Source organism: Impatiens glandulifera, chromosome 7 (genome assembly GCF_907164915.1).
Source record: "Impatiens glandulifera chromosome 7, dImpGla2.1, whole genome shotgun sequence".
NCBI classification, from domain to species: Eukaryota; Viridiplantae; Streptophyta; class Magnoliopsida; order Ericales; family Balsaminaceae; genus Impatiens; species Impatiens glandulifera.
The window spans coordinates 47,543,357-47,562,837 of NC_061868.1; the positions used below are offsets into that span (position 1 = coordinate 47,543,357).

A 19,481-nucleotide genomic window follows, 5' to 3' on the forward strand; every position below is an offset into this window, starting at 1 on the left:
AACCTTACAAAATCATAAAACTTCCATTGAAGAACAACTAAAATCTTATAGTAATTGTCACATTTCAAACATCTTAGCATATTTGAATGTGGCATATATACCGATGGCTTCATTGTCTAATTTTTATGATTTACTGTTTCTAAGATTGTTGGACAATTGCATTATTTTATACTTTTTTATTTTTTAATGAAAGAAGTTAACACAATTATTTATGTGAACTTAAAACGTTTTAAATAAGAATTAAATTAGTAATTTCTTAACTATTAAATGTAAACTCTTGTTAATTGAGTTATCCAAATAAGTTTTTATTATTATAGGTTATTTTTATGAGTGAGTCGGTACAGTATACCGTAAATATTTTTCATACATTATACTTTATCGAAAATTTTGGTATTAAAAAAATCCATGCATTTAACTTAACTTGATTTTGATATGGTATCGATATTATACATTTGATAACGAAAAAATTAAAAATTAATTAAACAAAAAACTAATTTAGTATGGTTGTTATATAAATGTTAAACAAAATAAAAAATTAGAGATGTGATAGAGGAGAGAAATTGGGGAGAGGAAATGAGATAATGAATGATGCGTCGACACTAGGGGTGTAAATGAGTCAAGTTGAGCCGAGTATCATACTACTCGAACTCGACTCAAATTGTAAATATTCGAACTCGACCAAATACCAAAATGTATACTCGAACTCGGCTCGATTACAATTCGAGCTACTCGAACTCGAAAATTAATTTTTTTAATTAAAATTATATTTTACAACTAAAAAATATCTCAAACATAATATAATATATATTTCACAGACTACGCATATATAATTACAATATTATTTAAGAATAAAAAAATATAAATATCATCACATAATTTAAAGATAATCATTCAATTATAAACATTTCATTTAGAAATTACAAACGAAATGTTCATCACAAATATTAAAAGTTTGACAATATGATGCACTAGTCATATAATGATTTTCAAATTTTACAAGATTCGAAATATAAAGTAGTGAAGTGCTGAAGATAATAAAAAAATTGTTCGTTAATAATATAATCCAAAAAATAAATGTTTTAAAGTTTTTTTTATGAAGAAAGAATATAAAGAATGAAGGAAAGAGAAGAGATAGAGATGTTTCAACGTTTATAAATGAAAAGAGAAGAGATATAGAGATATTTAACGATTTGAGAGAAGGAAGAGAAGAGATAGATGAGTTTGACTATTGGAAATGAAAGGTGTAGAAGGAGAAAAGAAAGATGAGTTTGATTGTTTGATAATGAAAGAATGTGATATATATATATATATATATATATAACAAGCTATTCGAACAATAAATATAAAGCTCGAACTCAATTACTCATTAGCTATTTACGAGCAGCTTGACTTATTTACCTTTCTAGTCGACACGTTAACTGAAAAAATGTGAGGAAGTGAGAAAAATCTTTTAAACTTTAGACCGATCAAATTCCTTTTTCTAAATTTCTTCTCACTCTCATTTCTCTTAAATAAAAAACCATGCATCAAATTTATTTGAAAAATAAAATAAATCTATTAAATTTAGAACGACATAATCAATATATTAAGATATTGATATATATGTTTAAAAAATGAAATAAAATTACTATAAGGGTGTGTTTGATGATGGGGAATTGGAATTGGAATTGGCATTGGAATTCTAATTCCAATTTCATGAGAATTGGCATTGAATTACAATTCAATTCCTATGTTTGAAAAAATGATAGAATTGTAATTCAATTCCAATTCCTATGTTTGGGAAAATGATAGAATTGTAATTCAATTCTAATTCCAATGTTTGTAAAATAAAATATCGGTTCAAAATGTTAACTTTTAAAATATGTTTTGACGTTTTGGCACGTTTAATACGTTTTTGACATTTTTTCACATTTTCACACGTTTTAACACGTTTTTCATATTTTTCACACATTCTTCACGTTTTTCACATTTTTCAAACGTTTTTCACGTTTTCACATGTTTTTCACGTTTTCACACGTTTTGTACACGTTTTCACACGTTTTCAAGTTTTTTACACGTTTTAATACGTTTTCACGTTTTTCACACATTACAACACGTTTTTCACGTTTTTCACACGTTTTCACACACTATACACACGTTTTCACGTTTTTCACACATTTTAACACGTTTTTCACGTTTTTCACGTTTTACCACGTTTTTCACGTTTTCAAACATTTTCACGTTTTAACACGTTTTTCACACGTTTTTCACGTTTTTCACACGTTTTTCACGTTTACACACGTTTTTCACACATTTTCACACGTTTTCACACGTTTTAACACGTTTTTCACGTTTTTTTAAACGTTTTCACATGTTTTTCACGTTTTTCACACGTTTTTCACGTTTTCACACGTTTTCACGTTTTTTACACGTTTTAATACGTTTTCACGTTTTTCACACATTATAACACGTTTTTCACGTTTTTCACACGTTTTTCACGTTTTTCACACATTATTCACATGTTTTTCTCGTTTTCACGTTTTTCACACGTTTTAACACGTTTTCAAACGTATTCACGTTTTCTACACGTTTTAACATGTTTTTCACACGTTTTTCACACGTTTTTCACGTGTTAAACGTGTTAAATGTGTTAAAAATGTGTCAAACGTGTCAAAAACGTAAAAAACATGTGAAACGTGTCAACGTGTTAAAAACGTTTTAAACGTGTTAAAAACATGAAAACGTGTCAAAAACGTGTTAAACGTTCCAAACATGTGAAAAATGTGTTAAACATGCCAAAACGTGAAAAACGTGTTAAACGTGTCAAAAATGTAAAAAAAGTGTTAAATGTGTTTAAAACGTGAAAACATGTTAAACGTGTCAAAAACGTAAAAAAAAATGTGTTAAATGTATCAAAAACATGAAAACATGTTAAACGTGTCAAAAACATGTTAAACATGTGAAAAACTTGTTAAACGTGCCAAAACGTGTCAAAATGTGGTAAACGTGTCAAAAACGTAAAAAAATGTGTTAAATGTGTCAAAAACGTGAAAACGTGTTAAACATGTCAAAAACGTGTTAAACATGTGAAAAACTTGTTAAACGTGCCAAAACGTGAAAAACGTGTAAAACGTGTCAAAATTGTGGTAAACGTGTCAAAAACGTAAAAAAAAACGTGTTAAATGTGTCAAAAACGTGAAAACGCGTTAAACATGTCAAAAACGTAAAAAAACGTGTTACATGTGTCAAAAATGTGAAAACGTGTTAAACGCGTCAAAACGTGTTAAATATGTGAAAAACTTGTTAAACGTGCCAAAACGTGAAAAACGTGTAAAACGTGTTAAAATTGTGGTAAACGTGTCAAAAACGTAAAAAAAAACGTGTTAAATGTGTCAAAAACGTGAAAACGCGTTAAACATGTCAAAAACGTAAAAAAACGTGTTACATGTGTCAAAAACGTGAAAACGTGTTAAACGCGTCAAAAACGTGTTAAATATGTTAAAAACTTGTTAAACGTGCCAAAACGTGCAAAATGTGCCAAAACATAAAAAACATGTCAAACGTGTCAAAAACGTGCTAAAAACGTGAAAATCATGTTAAACGTGTCAAAAACGTGTTAAACGTGTCAAAGACGTGAAAAACGTGTTAAATGTGTCAAAAACGTGTTAAACATGTCAAGGACGTGAAAAATGTGTTAAATGTGTCAAAACGTGTTAAACGTGACAAAAACGTGTTAAACGTGCCAAAAACGTGTTAAACGTGTTAAAACGTGAAAATCATGTTAAACGTGTCAAAAACGTGTTAGACGTGTCAAGAACGTGAAAAACGTGTTAAACGTGTCGAAAATGTGTTAAACGTGCCAAAAACGTATTAAACGTGCCAAAAACGTATTAAACGTGCCAAAAACGTGTTAAACGTGCCAAAATATGAAAATATGTTAAACGTGTAAAAAACGTGTTAAAAACGTGTAAAACGTGTTTAATGTGTGAAAAACGTGTTAAACATGTCAAAAACATGAAAAACGTGTTAATTTGGAATTACAATTCCGACCTAAAAAGATAGGAATTGAGAACTATCAAATTACACTATATTGAATTCCATTGGAATTCTAATTCCAATTCCAATTCTTAATATTAAAGTGTCTAACAAACATAAGAATTGGAATTGGACCCTCCAATTCCAATTCCAATTCCAATTCCAATGCCAATTCCAGGGCTATCAAACACACCCTAATGGATTATTCACTAATGACCATCTAATCTTGTTTAAAATTTTATAATAAGGGCAAATCTTATTTCTGAAATAAAAATCAAAAGATTATAATTTATAATTTAAATAATCATTGTTAAAATATAATTTCGATATATATATATATATATATATATATATATATAAAATTTTGAAAACCTAAACATTTACCAATATATTTATTGTACCAATAATTTTGGTATTACTATTATACCTTATATTTTTTGGGTATAACAAAAATCGATATTTGTTATATTTTGTGGTACAATATTTTTAATATATCGATAATATTAATAATTTTTACACTCCTAATTATTTCTATTAGTTCCTATTCTTACCCAATATCTTATTTCATTTTAATCTTAAAATAATATAAATATATTGCTATAATAACTTAACTAATTTTTAGTCTGCTATATTGAATTAATTGTAATTCTTTCAATAATTCAAAATCCTAAACAATCTCAAAATTTATAATCCAAACAGCCTTCTAATAACTTTGGAATACACAAAAACTGAAATGATAGAGTGATTTCTTTAATATTTTGGTAAATTACAAACATCTGAAAAAGTAAGTTTTGGTCAATTATTTTATTGTCTTTCATTGTTTTTCTATCAATTCAAATTTCCAACATTATCATTTTTGTAAAATAATAGATTTTTATTGTACATGTAATGAATTTTGTAAAAGTAGTAGATTAAATATCTTTGAAAAAGTGTACAATAAAACCGTTTCTTCCTTTAAAAATTAATATTTAATATTATTATGTTTATTATATATATTTTAACAAGGTTTCACAACAATAACTTATTTTCTCCTATTTTTACCTTTTTTTTTAAGTGATAATTAAATTTAGAAAAAAACTGATACATATTATAAATTTCATAAAAATAATGTTTTTTTAGGATGGCATCATACCTTATAAATTGGATTAATTACCTAAAAGGATCACGATGGATAAATGAATAAAAAATGATACATTAAGTTCGAAATGTTAGAATTTCACTTGATTTTGTATTTTTATGGTAAATGAGTGACTATGATTTAAAACTTACTTTGAAACATTATTAACATTGAGTGAGTGATGTCTGATTCAATCGTCAGTCGTTTGATGTTCGAAAAGAAACCGTAATCACGATTATCTTTCTTTACTACTAATGTTTTTTTTGTCGTAATGCATAAACGATTATCTTTTATAACATATTGCGCGATTTTATTTAGAAAAATAAAATAATAAATTGAATTAATTACCCAAAATATTACATTATATCAATACATTATTTCCCTCCAACATATGAATACATTTCATTTATATATAAAATTGATAACTTAATTTATTTTGAAGATGTATTATTTGTTTTCAAATAGCCATGAATTCAAACAGTAAGGCTAGAAATTAGTACTTATTGCATCCATGTTTGAAAGATAAAAGTTTTTTTTCAATATCATAACCAACATGCATATTTTGTTGCCAAATATTCCCATAGATGGCAATAGACTTAGCCGGTAGCGCAGCGAGGCACACCACGCCTTCACCCGAAGGAATAAACGTGTTCTTCGACGACAAATTCAACTCCGACCCACTCCCTAAGTGGACCTTGATACTCGGGATTTCCACTTTAGACTTATAACAAAGCTTCAAACTATCCAATGGATCTCTAACCGGCTTTGCTTGAATTGCTTTCCTATAACTTTGTTCTATTTCTTCGTAAACCTCTTTGGGCAAGTAGGTTAAAGTCGTACCCGAATCGATTATGATGTTACCTTCCATTTCACTTTCTTGCATTTCGATATCACTTTCTTGCATTTTGATATTTTTTCCATTTGCACCCGTGAAACCCTTTATGTTGAAGTAGTAATATGTGTAGGGTTCCATTGGTATAATCGGCGTAGTTACAACTTCGGGACCCGACATAATTGCTTTGTCACCGAAACTTATCTTACTCGGGCTTAGATTGTCTCCAAATGCGGACGGTAGGCAATAAGAGAACCGACCCCCGATGGATTTCCCCATTTGCTTGATCAATGAATTTGGCCCGGTTCCTAACCCGACTATACCCGATCCAGGAAACACCCCTTGTAGGTCATGTCCACAACCGAAAGTTATTCCATCTAGCTTATTCGATCCGAGTCCTATCGTTTCACTGACCATATTTCCTTTCGTGATTGACCCGTCTCCGTAGGCGGCGTAGAATAGGCACGAGTCTTTGACACTCGATGAACCACCGCCGCCAGCGGCGGCGGCGTCTTTATTAAGGCGTGATGCACATTGGGTGCCTTGAGTTTTACAAGTTGTGGAGTTGCAATTAATGATTCGATAAGAAGAGGATTTAACCGGATTATAGTTATGTCGGCTTGTGGATGAACAATTGGTGCAGGGCAAACATTTTGCCCAAATAATGTCGCTTCCGGTGTCGAGAATTGGGTATATGGTGACCGGCGGGGTTCCCACTTGGATCTTCATCAAGAACTCGTAATGGTAATACATGAGACGCGATCTGAATTGGGAGTGGCTTCCAGATATGGACTCGCTAATGAGGTTCCGTCGTGAGACCGTGCGGTTTAGAGCTGCTTTCAGGCGGTCGTCATCGGTGGCGGATGGGTCGTAGGTCGGAGATAGAGGAGAGTCACGGTGGATGAGCTCCGTCTCGAAACCTCCGGCGCCGGCGAGGGCATAATTGGTTTTCGAGATACAGAGGATCGCCACTATCAAAGCAATCACTTGAGTAGCCATTTTTATTTTTCTCATAGAGAAGAGAAATATAATGTGAATTATATAACTCTTGATCATATAAATAAATTTTGAAAAGATTTGAGCATTTAATAACGTTCTATTGGATGTTTATATAATTATGATTTTATTTTATTTTATACTTTTAAAAACATATAGTTTTTTTGTGATTTGCTGAATCTATTTTTATTTTTTAAATAAAATTTATTAAAGTTTACAATAAACTTTTAAAAAATATATCTATCAAAATCTACATGAAAATATATATATATTTTTTAATGAAAATTATATGTCTACTCAAAATGATGTTGTGTAAATCTAAATAATGTGCATGTAATCCATGAAGATTGCTAAAATCAAATTAATTCATATTGGTTTCATATTTATATAATTAATGTCTAGATAACTTATTAGCTGGATTGTTTTGATTCTAGAAATCATATCAATTAATTAACTTCCTTTACTCCTTGGGATTGTGTAATTTGAAATATTTCAAATATATTAAACTTGTAAATAAATTGTAAATTGTGAAAATCTTAATATTTTAAAGAATAACATAGAGATAAAAATTAAAACTCAAATTAAATGGATTTTATTTAAGATTAATATTTAGTACAATCAGTAGGCTTAAAAAAAATTCTATTTTTAATTAAATCATAACCCACTAACATATTTACTTGTAATGAATTCCCAAAAATAGCGATCCCTCCTTCGTATACCGGAAATATGTTAAGGCAAATCAAATCATGAACCTTAACAAAGAATCTTTTAGGCCGCACCACCACATCGCCGCCGCCGGAAAAATGAAAAGTGATCGGAGAAAACTTTTTATAGCTGAAATTGTTTTTGAAGCATAAATTAAATCCCCCCTTAGATGGATCATCAATCCGTTTCAAATTCCTTGCATTCTTTATTATATCTCGTTCTAATTTCTCGTAAATTTCATTCGGCAAATGGGTATAAGTCGCGCCGGAATCGATTATAATATTAGCTCCCTCGCCGGAACTACGCGTTTGGATTGATTTTGACGAATTACCGACCGTCACGTCTTCTAAGGTGAGGGCGTAGTGATAGTTAGTTCCGACAGAGAAACGGGTCGAGACAACGCCTGGTTTGTCGTCGGAGAATGAATTCTCTCCAAATTTGATCTTACCCATGTTGGCCGTCGCCGTCGCCGTCCGATGATGATGTTTGGCAAAGCAATGAGCGAATCTGCCATTAGTTAGATTCTGCAACTGTTTGACAAGAGAAAGTGAATTAGCACCTAATCCAAGTATTCCAGATGCCGTCGACCAAAAAGGGCCGCCGTTATCATGCCCACATCCGAAATTAATCCCGGGTATATCGCCGGAGCCGATTGAAAAAGTATCAGTGACGAGATCTCCGGTGGAAAAACCGCCGCCGCCGTAGAACGTTCCGAATTGGCATTTATGGTTATACCCAAATCGACTAAATTCACAAGGAAAATAAAAGGAAGAGTAATTGCTTGTTGAAGTGCATATTGGGGATGTACAAGAGATTGTTTTGTAAGTTGAGGAATTAATGGAGTTAAATACTAGACGTTTACGGGTTTGATCGCAACCTGTACACGGCGAACATTGCGTCCAAATCAGGCTGCTTCCGGTATCGACGTCAAGGTAAAGGTCGAACGGCGGCGTTCCTATTGAGATCTTGACAAGATAAGCTCCACCCATATCGTATAAATTCTGCCCTGTTGTAGAATTGATGGAGCGATTGAAATGGGTTTGTCGAGCGATTGAGCGATTTAGGGCGGCGAAAATGCGATCCTCGTGAGTTGCGGATGGGTTGTAGTAGGGAGAGAGAGAAGAGTAGTCGCGGTGGATTAGATTCGCCGTGAAAAGCTCGCCGTCGCCGCCGTGGACGGTGGCTTGAGTGATGATGATGAATACTTGTAAAGCTATTATGATTATGATGATGATGGCTGCCATTTTAGTTAGCTGGCAGAATTAGAGTAAGAAAAGTGGAGATTAATTTTGATTATGAAAAGCAATAAGTAGAAGAGAGGGAAAATAATACAAAAAAAAATTGTCCTTAAATATTATTTAATGACTTGTAAGGTTTTGGAAACTCAAATTTTTTTGTTAAAAAATTACCAATCTATTTTGGCAAAAAAATCTTTATTAAAATTTTTTAGTATGATATAAAAATTACTATTTTTTTGTCATGTATTTTTAATTATTATTATTTTTTTATCTAATTAAACTATACTTTTTTTATATTAACAATAACAATAATTATGATTGTGATCTAATTTTAATTTTAAAAAAGTGTTAATTTTGTGTGGATATATTAACTTGAATGAATTATATATATAATATATATATATTATGGGCCTACCCATAAAATTTGAGTAGAGTCCATTGGGTTTGAATAGAAATAAGATATTATATTCAAGAAGTCAATTGTCAATTTTAGAAACAAATATAAAAAAAAAATTAGATTCAAATTATTTTAAAAAAAATCGTTCAAATCTAGATTCGGGTTCTAAGTATTTCCAAACAATGTAATATATATAAAACCAGGTTTGATAATAGTTAGATACTAATATACATTCACATTTGACCTTTTTAAAATAACTAATTAAATTATTTTTATTATATTAAAATCTTTTACATATACATTGTTTACATGGCTTCTCTGATTTATTCCAAAGAATAAATAGGAAGTCTTCTAGAAATAGCTAAGAGTCTTTTCTTTTCCTTTCTTCCTCTTTTTTCTTTTACTCCATAGTTGAAAAAAAAGTTGGCTGTAAATAATATTCTTTGAGCTACAGAACGCTTGTCAATGTCCAACATGATTAGGAGCAAATTGAATACTTCATACAATATATGACTAGCTATTATTTGCTTAGGAGACGCTTTCTTCTTTTCCCTATATAGGTTGATCATCTTACTACTGTTTCACGAGCAATTAAGAGAGGAAATAACATATTAACATATTTTTCTGTTTTGATGAATCTTTTCCATTTGGACTTAATATTGAAATCATGAGTTTTAAACTATATAATTAAGAGCTTTATGTGTTCAAGAAGATGTGAACATGTGAAAACAATCTCATACACTCTAGCATAAGAGCACATAGATTTAGTTTGTAACAAGGATTTTCTTCCAAGACTATTCTCTTTTTGATTATGTGTCTTCTTGGCTTACTCTGTTTTAGGAAATGACATCACTTCTCACATCTACTTTTTCTTTTAGCAACTTTAGTGCATTTGCCAGTTTTTGTTCTGAAGAAGTTTTAACAACTAGAATCCACTTTACTGTAAATTATTCTCATTCTCCATTAGTGCTTTTGGATTGGTTCTTATCTATTTTCATCCACAGGTATTTGCAGGGAAACTACTTCAGTGGATCAATTCCAAGTGAACTAGGGAATCTTTCAACACTTGAAAATCTGTAAGTTAAAAAGTTCATTTTTGTTGAATGATATAACTGGTTTGGGATTAAGTGCTTAAAAACTTCTTATGTTAGCCTTTCAGATTATCCTAAAATATAGATCTACAGGCTTCTTAGATGTCTTCATCTGAAAACGGGACGATGTGCAATTGTTGATCAGTTTCGATTTAGGCATATGTTAAAAGTTTTATGTCAACTTAAAATTATAATCATTAGTAGATGCATGCAAATTGTTTAAAATATGTTAAATGTCCAATCAAGAGAATATGGGTCTTATTTACACAACCATTTCCTATGTACTAACTTACTTATGACTTATCTACCATATGTTTCTCAGTGATGTTTCAAGTAACATTCTAAGTGGAGCCATCCCGCAAACCCTGGGAAAGTTAGACAAGCTCGCAACCCTGTAAGTATATATCTTTCTTCATATTCAATTTTTTTTATGACTGTTTAGATTGACATTTGTTTGTGTACAGAAATGTTTCAAACAATTTTCTGACAGGGGAAATACCGTCTGATGGAGTGCTCACAAAGTTGACAGAGAATTCGTATGTGAATTTCGTTCCTTCATATATTATATAACTTGCAGGAGTTTTCAAAACTACTCCTTTACTTTTTTAGAATTCTTCCATTGTAACGTTTTATATAAATTCTCTCATGAAATACTTGAGTTGTGGAATAAGGTTTTAGTATACACCGTCTCCTAGATGATAACAAGCTTTCATGAATAAGGCCTAGCCAATCGAATGTTAGATAGTGGAGGTGTCTATGTCTAATACCTTTCAGAGTCTGATTGCGTGCCCTGTATTTGCTCTTAATGTATAATTCTTTTGATACATTTTTTTTTAAATCCATTTGAAGATTTACAGTGCTTCAAATCTCTCTCTTGGGACACTGCAGTAAAAATAAACAGTAAGATCTAAAACAACTGAACCTAGAATAGTAAGTGAAGGTAATATTTGAGTAATATTAAGGATCGTTTGAAAAAGATAGGAAGACTGTTGACAATTAGGTAATCTCTGAAGAACTGGCAAAGCCTCCTAAACCGAGAAGATGGAATTCGAGGTATCATTTATGATAAGTCAGTTTTATGGGAAGTGCAATGTTGATTTTAGGCTAGGTTTCTGGATCCAATAGGATAATTGTATGGAGATGATCCACCGGAACACTGTTTTGACGTTTTCTCACTTTTCTATTACGCTTGATTAATTCACGACAACTTATGCTACTTTTTTCTTGAGAAAGTCTCGTGTTGTCACTTGTTATTAACTGGTTTGTATATTTTTCACCTTCATGTTTGACTGTTGTTTTTAAGGATCTGTCCTATAACTTAAAAAAAGAAAAAGAAGTTCTTACTTTTTAGGCTATCACAACACATTTTGATTATTTTGATAGAAATTTATTATTCTGCTTAGAAAAATGGAAAAAGTAAGGGAAGGAGAAAATGATAAGATATAAAACATGACCTCATGGAACTACAAGTGTAATACCATGTTAAATATTTACATATTTTGTCCTCACAGAGATTTGTGTTTCTTTCATTTGCAGTATCTATGAAAAATGTTTGTTATTCTTATTGGCACTGCTATTGCATTATTTGTCAGGTTTCTCGGGAATCAAGGTTTGTGTGGGAAACCAATTAGTAAACCATGCAAAGATAGTGCTAGTGGACCTTTGACACAATCCCAGTTTCCTCCTGGTATCTCCTCGCCCAATAAAACATACATTTCTAAATGCCCTGCTGACACTGTTTTAGGAAAAAAATTCCATTGACATTTAACCTTCTGATTTGACCATGTTCTTTATGTTTCCCTTGTAGCTCCGAACCAAAACACAAAGAAAAAGTATTCTGGACTTTTTATAAGTGCATCAGCTACAGTTGGTGCTCTACTTTTGGTGGCTCTTATGTGCTTTTGGGGATGTTTTCTTTATAAGAAACTTGGTAAAAATGGCAAAGAAGAAAGCCTTGTTGTGAATATTAGTGGAGGTAATTCCATTTTGGTGGTTGCATTGGCTATAATGAGATATTTTTCTTCTTAATCTTATAGTTCGTTCGAACATCTTTTTATTTGAGAATAAAGTTGAGAACTCACGTCTACAAAATGGAATTCTTCAGATGCATCAATCGTCATGTTTCATGGAGATTTACCTTATTCTTCAAAGGATATCATTAAGAAACTGGAGACACTAGGTGCAGAGCATATAATTGGCTCCGGTGGCTTTGGTACAGTTTATAGACTTGCAATGGAGGATGGAAAAGTATTTGCCTTGAAAAGAATTGTTAAGATGAACGAGGTCTTTGATCGCTTCTTTGAGAGAGAGCTTGAGATTCTTGGAAGCATAAAACATCGCTACTTAGTGAACCTTCGAGGCTATTGCAATTCGTCTACATCAAAGCTATTAATTTACGACTTCTTACCTGGTGGTAGCCTAGATGAAGCCCTTCATGGTGGTACTGTTTCTCTCTTTTGTAATGTCATTGTACATATACATCATATTATCTATGATCATTACATAGTTATTTGTCTAGGATAGATGAGTGTAAGAAAGATTAATAGCTATAACGTAAGAGACAGAAGATAGCTACCTAATATTTATTAGAGAATAGGCATCTAACTATAATTCAGGAGAAGCTGATTAGGACATTTAGATTAAAAAAAAAAATTAATGATGAAAACCAAAAAAACATATTGATGTTTTAAGGATTTAAATATGTCCAGTCATTAATTAGCATTTTTCAATGTATTATTGTTCTAAATGTACTTTGAATAAGCATATTAGTTATTACATACCATTTCTATTCACTCATTTATATAATTCATTTTGTTGTAATATAATGTTTATGATCCTTTATGCAGAAAGATTGGAGCAATTGGATTGGGACACGAGGTTGAATATAATTATGGGAGCTGCAAAAGGTCTGGCTTACTTGCATCATGATTGTTCTCCACGAATTATACACCGTGATATAAAATCAAGCAACATTTTGCTTGATGCCAATATGGAAGCTCGGGTTTCTGATTTTGGATTAGCCAAATTATTGGAGGATGAGGAAACTCATATTACAACTATTGTAGCTGGAACTTTTGGTTATTTGGCTCCAGGTAGGTGACCATGAGTTTTCATAAATGAGATTTGGAAAGACGCTTTATCTTTTTGGAGTCCGCGTGAATAAGCAGTCCGTGTTACTCTTCTGACACTGTGTTACTTCTGGCAGAATATATGCAGAGTGGTCGAGCGACAGAAAAATCTGATGTATATAGTTTCGGAGTTCTGATGCTTGAAATAGTAAGTGGAAAACGTCCCACAGATGCATCATTCATTGAGAAGGGTGTTAATATAGTTGGATGGGTATGTATGTTTTCTCCTAACTACTGCTATCTTTTCATTATTTACATTTCTCGATAGAGACTATCACAATCTCTGCCATAATCACGATTCTATTAGAAAATCTCCAAACACTAAATTGAAAGTGTTTTTTTTTTGGTTTTTGTTACTTTTGGCAGTTGAATTTTTTAGGTACTGAAAATAGGGAGGGGGAGATTGTTGATTCATACTGCGAAGGGGTTCAAGCAGGAAGCTTCGATTCTCTGCTGTCAGTGGCAGTTCAGTGTGTGTCATCAGTGCCGGATGATCGTCCTTCAATGCAACGGGTGGTTCAAACACTTGAAGCCGAGATCATGACACCATGCCCGAGTGAATTCTACGATTCAAGCTCTGAATGAAAAAGGAAAAGAGAGAATATCCTTTTACTTGGAAGTGTGGTCGAATATCAAGTATGTTTTCCATCTTTTTACCACGAATATATTATATTCTTTCCCACTGAGTCAACTATAAATTGAAACACCCGGTGGTTTTATTCAATTGTTGTTAATCAGAGGTCTTCCCGGCTTGAAAGCATGTGAAATCTATAATATCCTTTTATTTTAGTTTCTCTGTCGTCATCCTTAGATTATTTTTGTGTTGTCGGAAAAAAAAAAGATTGGTAATGTAATACATATGGCAATGCTATTATGTTATTCCATTTTTGTGCGTTAGTGTTACCAAATTAACATTTTAAATTTTATTGTTAATTTTCCACTACTACATTTTGTAATTTTTCTTGTCTTGTGTAAAATATTGAAGAGATATATGTAGTGTATATTCTTCCCATTTCTAATGCTTTTAATAGTAGTGAAAGACCTAACAGGGACTTCATATTGACTAACACATTTTAACAGGGACTTTTAACAGGGACTTTAATAGTAGTGTAAAACTTTGTATTTTTTTTACTTACACATTTTACAATTTTTTCAAAAAAAAGTAAAGAGGTTATTATCAATTTATAGTTGTGCTATTAGTTCACTAACTAATATTTTATAATATTGTTATGTAGATAATGATAATATTATAGTATTTTTAATTAATAATTTTATACACCATTTCCTTTTTTTAAAAGTAAAACATTTTATTGATTCATATTTCATACCATTGCAATGGTCTTAAATTTATTGTAAAAATTATAATAATGAAAGATGGAAGTTTTTATAAAAAGTTTTGAGACTTATTTGGGCTAATTGAGATATTAGATATTTTAATCAAACGATTTTAAGCGTTGTTAACTTATTATTTATGTTAAATATAAATAAAAATTAATATTACTAATTTAACTAGTGAAATTTTAGCGAATGAAAATTTTTGTTTGTCAAAACACTGAATTCGATTATTAAATTAATGACATTAATATTTTAAAAGTACGTGTTACTATTAATTTTGTAATTATAAAGGACACAATACAATGTCCATTTATGTTAGGACAAAACAGGTTTTGTACAAATTTAACATTGTGAAGTCTTAAATTGTGATGTTAAAAAAAATCCTAAATTATAATTGACTTCAATAAAAGTTTCAAATTATAAAATAAAAAATCACAAATTGCAATTTGCAGAGCCCTAATTTATTATTTCGGCCTCGTATCATTATATCATTGTATTGATCTTAAATTTATAATGAAAATTCTAATAATGAAAAATGAAGTTTTTAAAAAGAGAGTTAAAGAATTGTCAAATTGAGACTCCTAAGTGTGAAGTTAATTGGAAATTCGGTTCCAACTAAGTAGTTGAAATCTATAGTCGAAAAATTCAATTCTCTTAATGAATTTTTTTATTATTTATATATGTTAAGTAAATAATAACTTAATGAAATTTAAAATTATTAAGACAAAATTTTAATTTTATATTAAAGGGTTTCAAAATTTTAAATTAAAAAAAAAAAAAAAAAAAAGTTAATAATTCCGCCCTGGTCAAATAATATGATAAAACATACTGATAGAGCCGTAGAAAATAGACTTATCAATTATATAATAGCCAAATTGAGTGTTTTATTAGATGTCGTTTTTAATAAAAAAAAAATTATGAAAAAAAATCAATATTTTTGATGATCCTTGAATTTTTAAAATTTTGGAAATTTTGAAAATGAAATTCAGTCAAATTTGGATATATATAAAGTTCAAAGGTCAAATTGGAACGTAGTCAGATAGTCTAGGGACGAAAATAATTACAAATTAAATAAATTAATTCGAATTATGATATTCAGGATGGATTTTAAAAGCTTAAAAGAACTTGGAAGGCTTAAAAGAACTTGGAAGGCTAGTTTGAATATAGAGGAAGAGTTCAGGAAATCAGACATCCAAAATTTTATTATAAATTTGTATCTTGCAATATTTAAAAAGTTATGTTTTAATTTTCTTCAATTATTATTATTTTTAAAAAAACATTTAGTTATCTTTTATATATGTATTATTTATTTAATTAATAAGACTAGCAGTTGCACATACAATGATTTTGTTTATTTATATTCTTAAGGATATCATCACCATCACTTCATTCTTTCAGCCTAAAGAGACTTCATATTCCCTTTGATTACAACATTTTTATACATAAATTAATAAATAAATTAAAGGTATCTGCATATTAAGGTTTGACAACATATGAATTTTTAAAAAAATAAAAAGATGAAAATGGTTCATTTTGCCTTAAAAATCCCTATTTTGGGGAACATGTTCTGAACAATTTGTTGGAACCCTAATCCACTTTGAGATGGTTGTTGGTGCATTCTGGCTAACAAAGTCTGATAATCGGACATTGTGGAATCGGAAAGAGGTTCCAGGAATTCACACCGAGCCAAAATGTGAGGCGGAGGCACACCAGCAATGAGATTCGTGTCTAGCCTCAGTTTTCCGGCTTCTTCTTCTTTTAGTTGAAGTGGAGAGTTTTCTATGGAAGAGGGAGACCCGCCTGGAATTACTTGTCGCTCGAAAGGTATCCGTCTAGCTGGCTGCAAACAGAACTCCATCCATTGATACATTAGAGGTGATGCCCCACGAACTCGCCCACCTAAGCTCTCTGTTTCTGCTGCTACTTTTGAGGCTGCCGGAATTGCCTGTATTATTATATAATAAGCAACAAATATATTACTATTTCAAAAATTCCCAAGAGAGACGCATTAGTAAATAAATTTGCTTCTTTTGTAAGATAAAGAATTGGTAAATTTGAGTTTACCCATAGATCAGCCCACAGGCTAGCACCAGACTTTGGAACAATAACCGAAACATTTTTGAGTCGGTTGGCAGCTGCAATAACATCACTACTCCACCCCACTGCCACCCATACATCTCCAACTGTGAATGCTTTTAGGTAGTCAGCACTGTCGAACAATCGAACCTACAATACAAACTCCAGCACTATCATAACCATCCACGGAGATTCATACATAAATGGGTTTTTTTGTGACGGTTTTTGGAATTGTATTATGTACCTGCTTAGCAAGCAAAGCAAGCTTGTCCTGCACAGCATTAATCCCTCCAGGTACATGGGAATCAATGTTGTTTGTGTTGTACGATGCATCTATAGACTTCAAGACAGCACCAATTACTTCTCTGGGACAATTCACCATAGAAATCTTTCCAGCAAGTTCAGGCCGCCATAAATCTTCCCAATCCTGCAATACCATTTTCATACACCAGACTCCAGAGTTACTAATTTAACATGACTCTCAAACACAACATTTACCAAGGAATTGTCATTTCCTCTAACAGATAAGTATACATTAACACTACTACCGCAAGTGATATATGTTCCAATCATATGCAAGTATCACATGATCAACACAAAGAGCTAACGAGGTCTGTTAAAAAACATTTGAGCCTGTAAATGTAACATAACACCTGATACTAATTATCAGAAAAGTATTATGAAGATTAAATAGTGACAGGTAAACCAAGTAGAATAACATCACAAAAGATGAAAACAATCATATGATGTTCCTTTTTTGGCTTGCAAAATGGCATAACTTTGCAATACTGATAACCCTAAATCAAAAGCACTGTGTGTCCAAGAAATTGAATCACTAATAAGAAATGACCACTTGATATATGTTATCTCTATATATCACCACAAATTCTAGCAGAAATGAGAAATGCAACTTTAATTGAAATAGAAACATGTAAACTACAAAAGGAATAGTTTACCTCTATGGGTGCCAAATTATATTCTTGGAACTTGTTTTTCTTGTACATTATTACCATGCTTCCCCATCAATACGGCACAGCCCATATTTTGCCTTCAGCAGAAAGGTTGCCCTCACTGTTCCTGCACAAATATACCTGATAATAAATTAAAATAAAGGAAAAAGTAATATGCCTTCTTCTAAGTTCCTGTGATGGTCAGAAATAAAACATTAACATGAAAGTCTTTCGAAGGTACAGAAAGACATAAAATCTAATGTTTCCATGTGAAGAAGTTTTATAACGTTCTTGACTTGACTCTTCTTTTTCGTCTTGCCATGGTAAAATATAACCAACACTGATAAGCATAATATTAAAAAATGAATAATGATGCATGGGCATAGCTACAGAAAAACAGTGTCATTTTCTTTTATCACCATGCAGAAGAACACACAAAGTTCAGAAATTTCAACTCTGATCAAATTGCTCATAGTCTATATAACAATGTTATTCATATTTTGTTTTCAATTTTAAGGCATTACTTTAGTAATAGAAGTCTCAAGAGCTATTACCTTCCATTTATCACTTAAACCACGAAACCATCCTTCTTCTTCTATACCATGGAGAGGCTCAACTAAACCTCTACTAATAGCATAACCGAGCCATGAATCGCCAAGTGTAATCATGTCAGCCGCCGCAGCAGATTTAGGTTTAATATCCTTTTTGTCGAAAGAGGAAGAAACTTCGGAAAAGATGTCCTGGAGGCATCCCCGGTACTCCAAACTGAATTTTAGTCTTTTCCCTTGAGATTGCACAAAATCCTAAATTCCAAAACACAGAAGATTTTGTTACATTACAAAAATAACTAGAATGAATGAGTACATTACATTCATACAAAGACAAAATCATTTTCATTTATCTTCTCAAACTTAAATAGAACTTGCAATGAAGATGGATCATGACAATTAAGACACGTTGTATGTAAAGAATGAAAGAAACCTTGATCCAAGAAGGAGGCACCGATTCACGTAATGAAACAATCCTCAACGGAACTGTCAAAGCATAAACTTTGGATTTCCACATCTCAAAAGCAGCTTTTTGTTCCTCATTTTCGAAACTATCCACATCCTCCGATTTCATCATTTCACGGTCATCTGCATTACTACACAATTTAGCCATACACATTTACACAACAAAAGTAAGAATTTGCACCTTGAACTATTCTCTCCTCTTCCACAGACGAAAGTCCGACAACTGGAACAGTCGAACGGTGAGTGGAGGCAACGGCGGCAAGTGAATGAAGTCCAACACCGGCGAATAGAACGGCAGAAGCGGCGATCCGTCGAATTGAATGAAAATGATCTTTAGTGAACTTGAGGCGTTCACTGGATTCTCCGGGCGAGGAAGATGAACAGAAGCAGAGAGGGCGGTGAGTTGAGTGGGAGATAAGATTGGGTGATAATTGGAGAGTGGGAGTTCGAAGGAGAAGGGAAGATGATGAGACAGGGTACGTTACAGCTGAGGTGAATGATTTTGATAGGCAGTAAGACGGGTCGGGCAAGCAAGAGGAAGAGGAGAAGATGACCACCATTGGAGAACTGATTAGCTTGAAATTTGAGG

At 31.7% G+C, this 19,481-nt stretch overlaps 2 protein-coding genes and 1 pseudogene across 2 annotated transcripts in view; 1 reads left to right on the forward strand and 2 right to left on the reverse strand.

Moving 5' to 3' along the window:
• Positions 1–14,464, forward strand: part of LOC124944769 (LRR receptor-like serine/threonine-protein kinase FEI 2) — a 37,685-nt gene extending 23,221 nt beyond the window's left edge. The window contains exons 6-14 of the mRNA XM_047485108.1: positions 10,304–10,375; positions 10,713–10,784; positions 10,855–10,926; positions 11,983–12,077; positions 12,198–12,365; positions 12,495–12,830; positions 13,237–13,482; positions 13,596–13,729; positions 13,885–14,464. Of these exons, the coding sequence (XP_047341064.1) occupies positions 10,304–10,375; positions 10,713–10,784; positions 10,855–10,926; positions 11,983–12,077; positions 12,198–12,365; positions 12,495–12,830; positions 13,237–13,482; positions 13,596–13,729; positions 13,885–14,103 (1,414 nt within the window). The 3' untranslated portion in view covers positions 14,104–14,464. The remainder of the gene's footprint in view (positions 1–10,303; positions 10,376–10,712; positions 10,785–10,854; positions 10,927–11,982; positions 12,078–12,197; positions 12,366–12,494; positions 12,831–13,236; positions 13,483–13,595; positions 13,730–13,884) is intronic.
• On the reverse strand, positions 5,625–6,962 carry LOC124944784 (aspartic proteinase CDR1-like). Its single transcript, XM_047485127.1, has one exon. The coding sequence runs from the start codon at positions 6,960–6,962 to the stop codon at positions 5,625–5,627; it is 1,338 nt and encodes a 445-aa protein (XP_047341083.1).
• Positions 14,465–16,298: 1,834 nt separating the features above from the next.
• On the reverse strand, positions 16,299–19,480 carry LOC124945492 (annotated as a pseudogene).
• Position 19,481: the final 1 nt, after the last annotated feature.

Excerpts from the sequence above, each read along its gene's own strand:
- LOC124944784 (XM_047485127.1), bottom strand. The coding sequence starts at position 6,962 with ATGGCTACTCAAGTGATTGCTTTGATAGTGGCGATCCTCTGTATCTCG.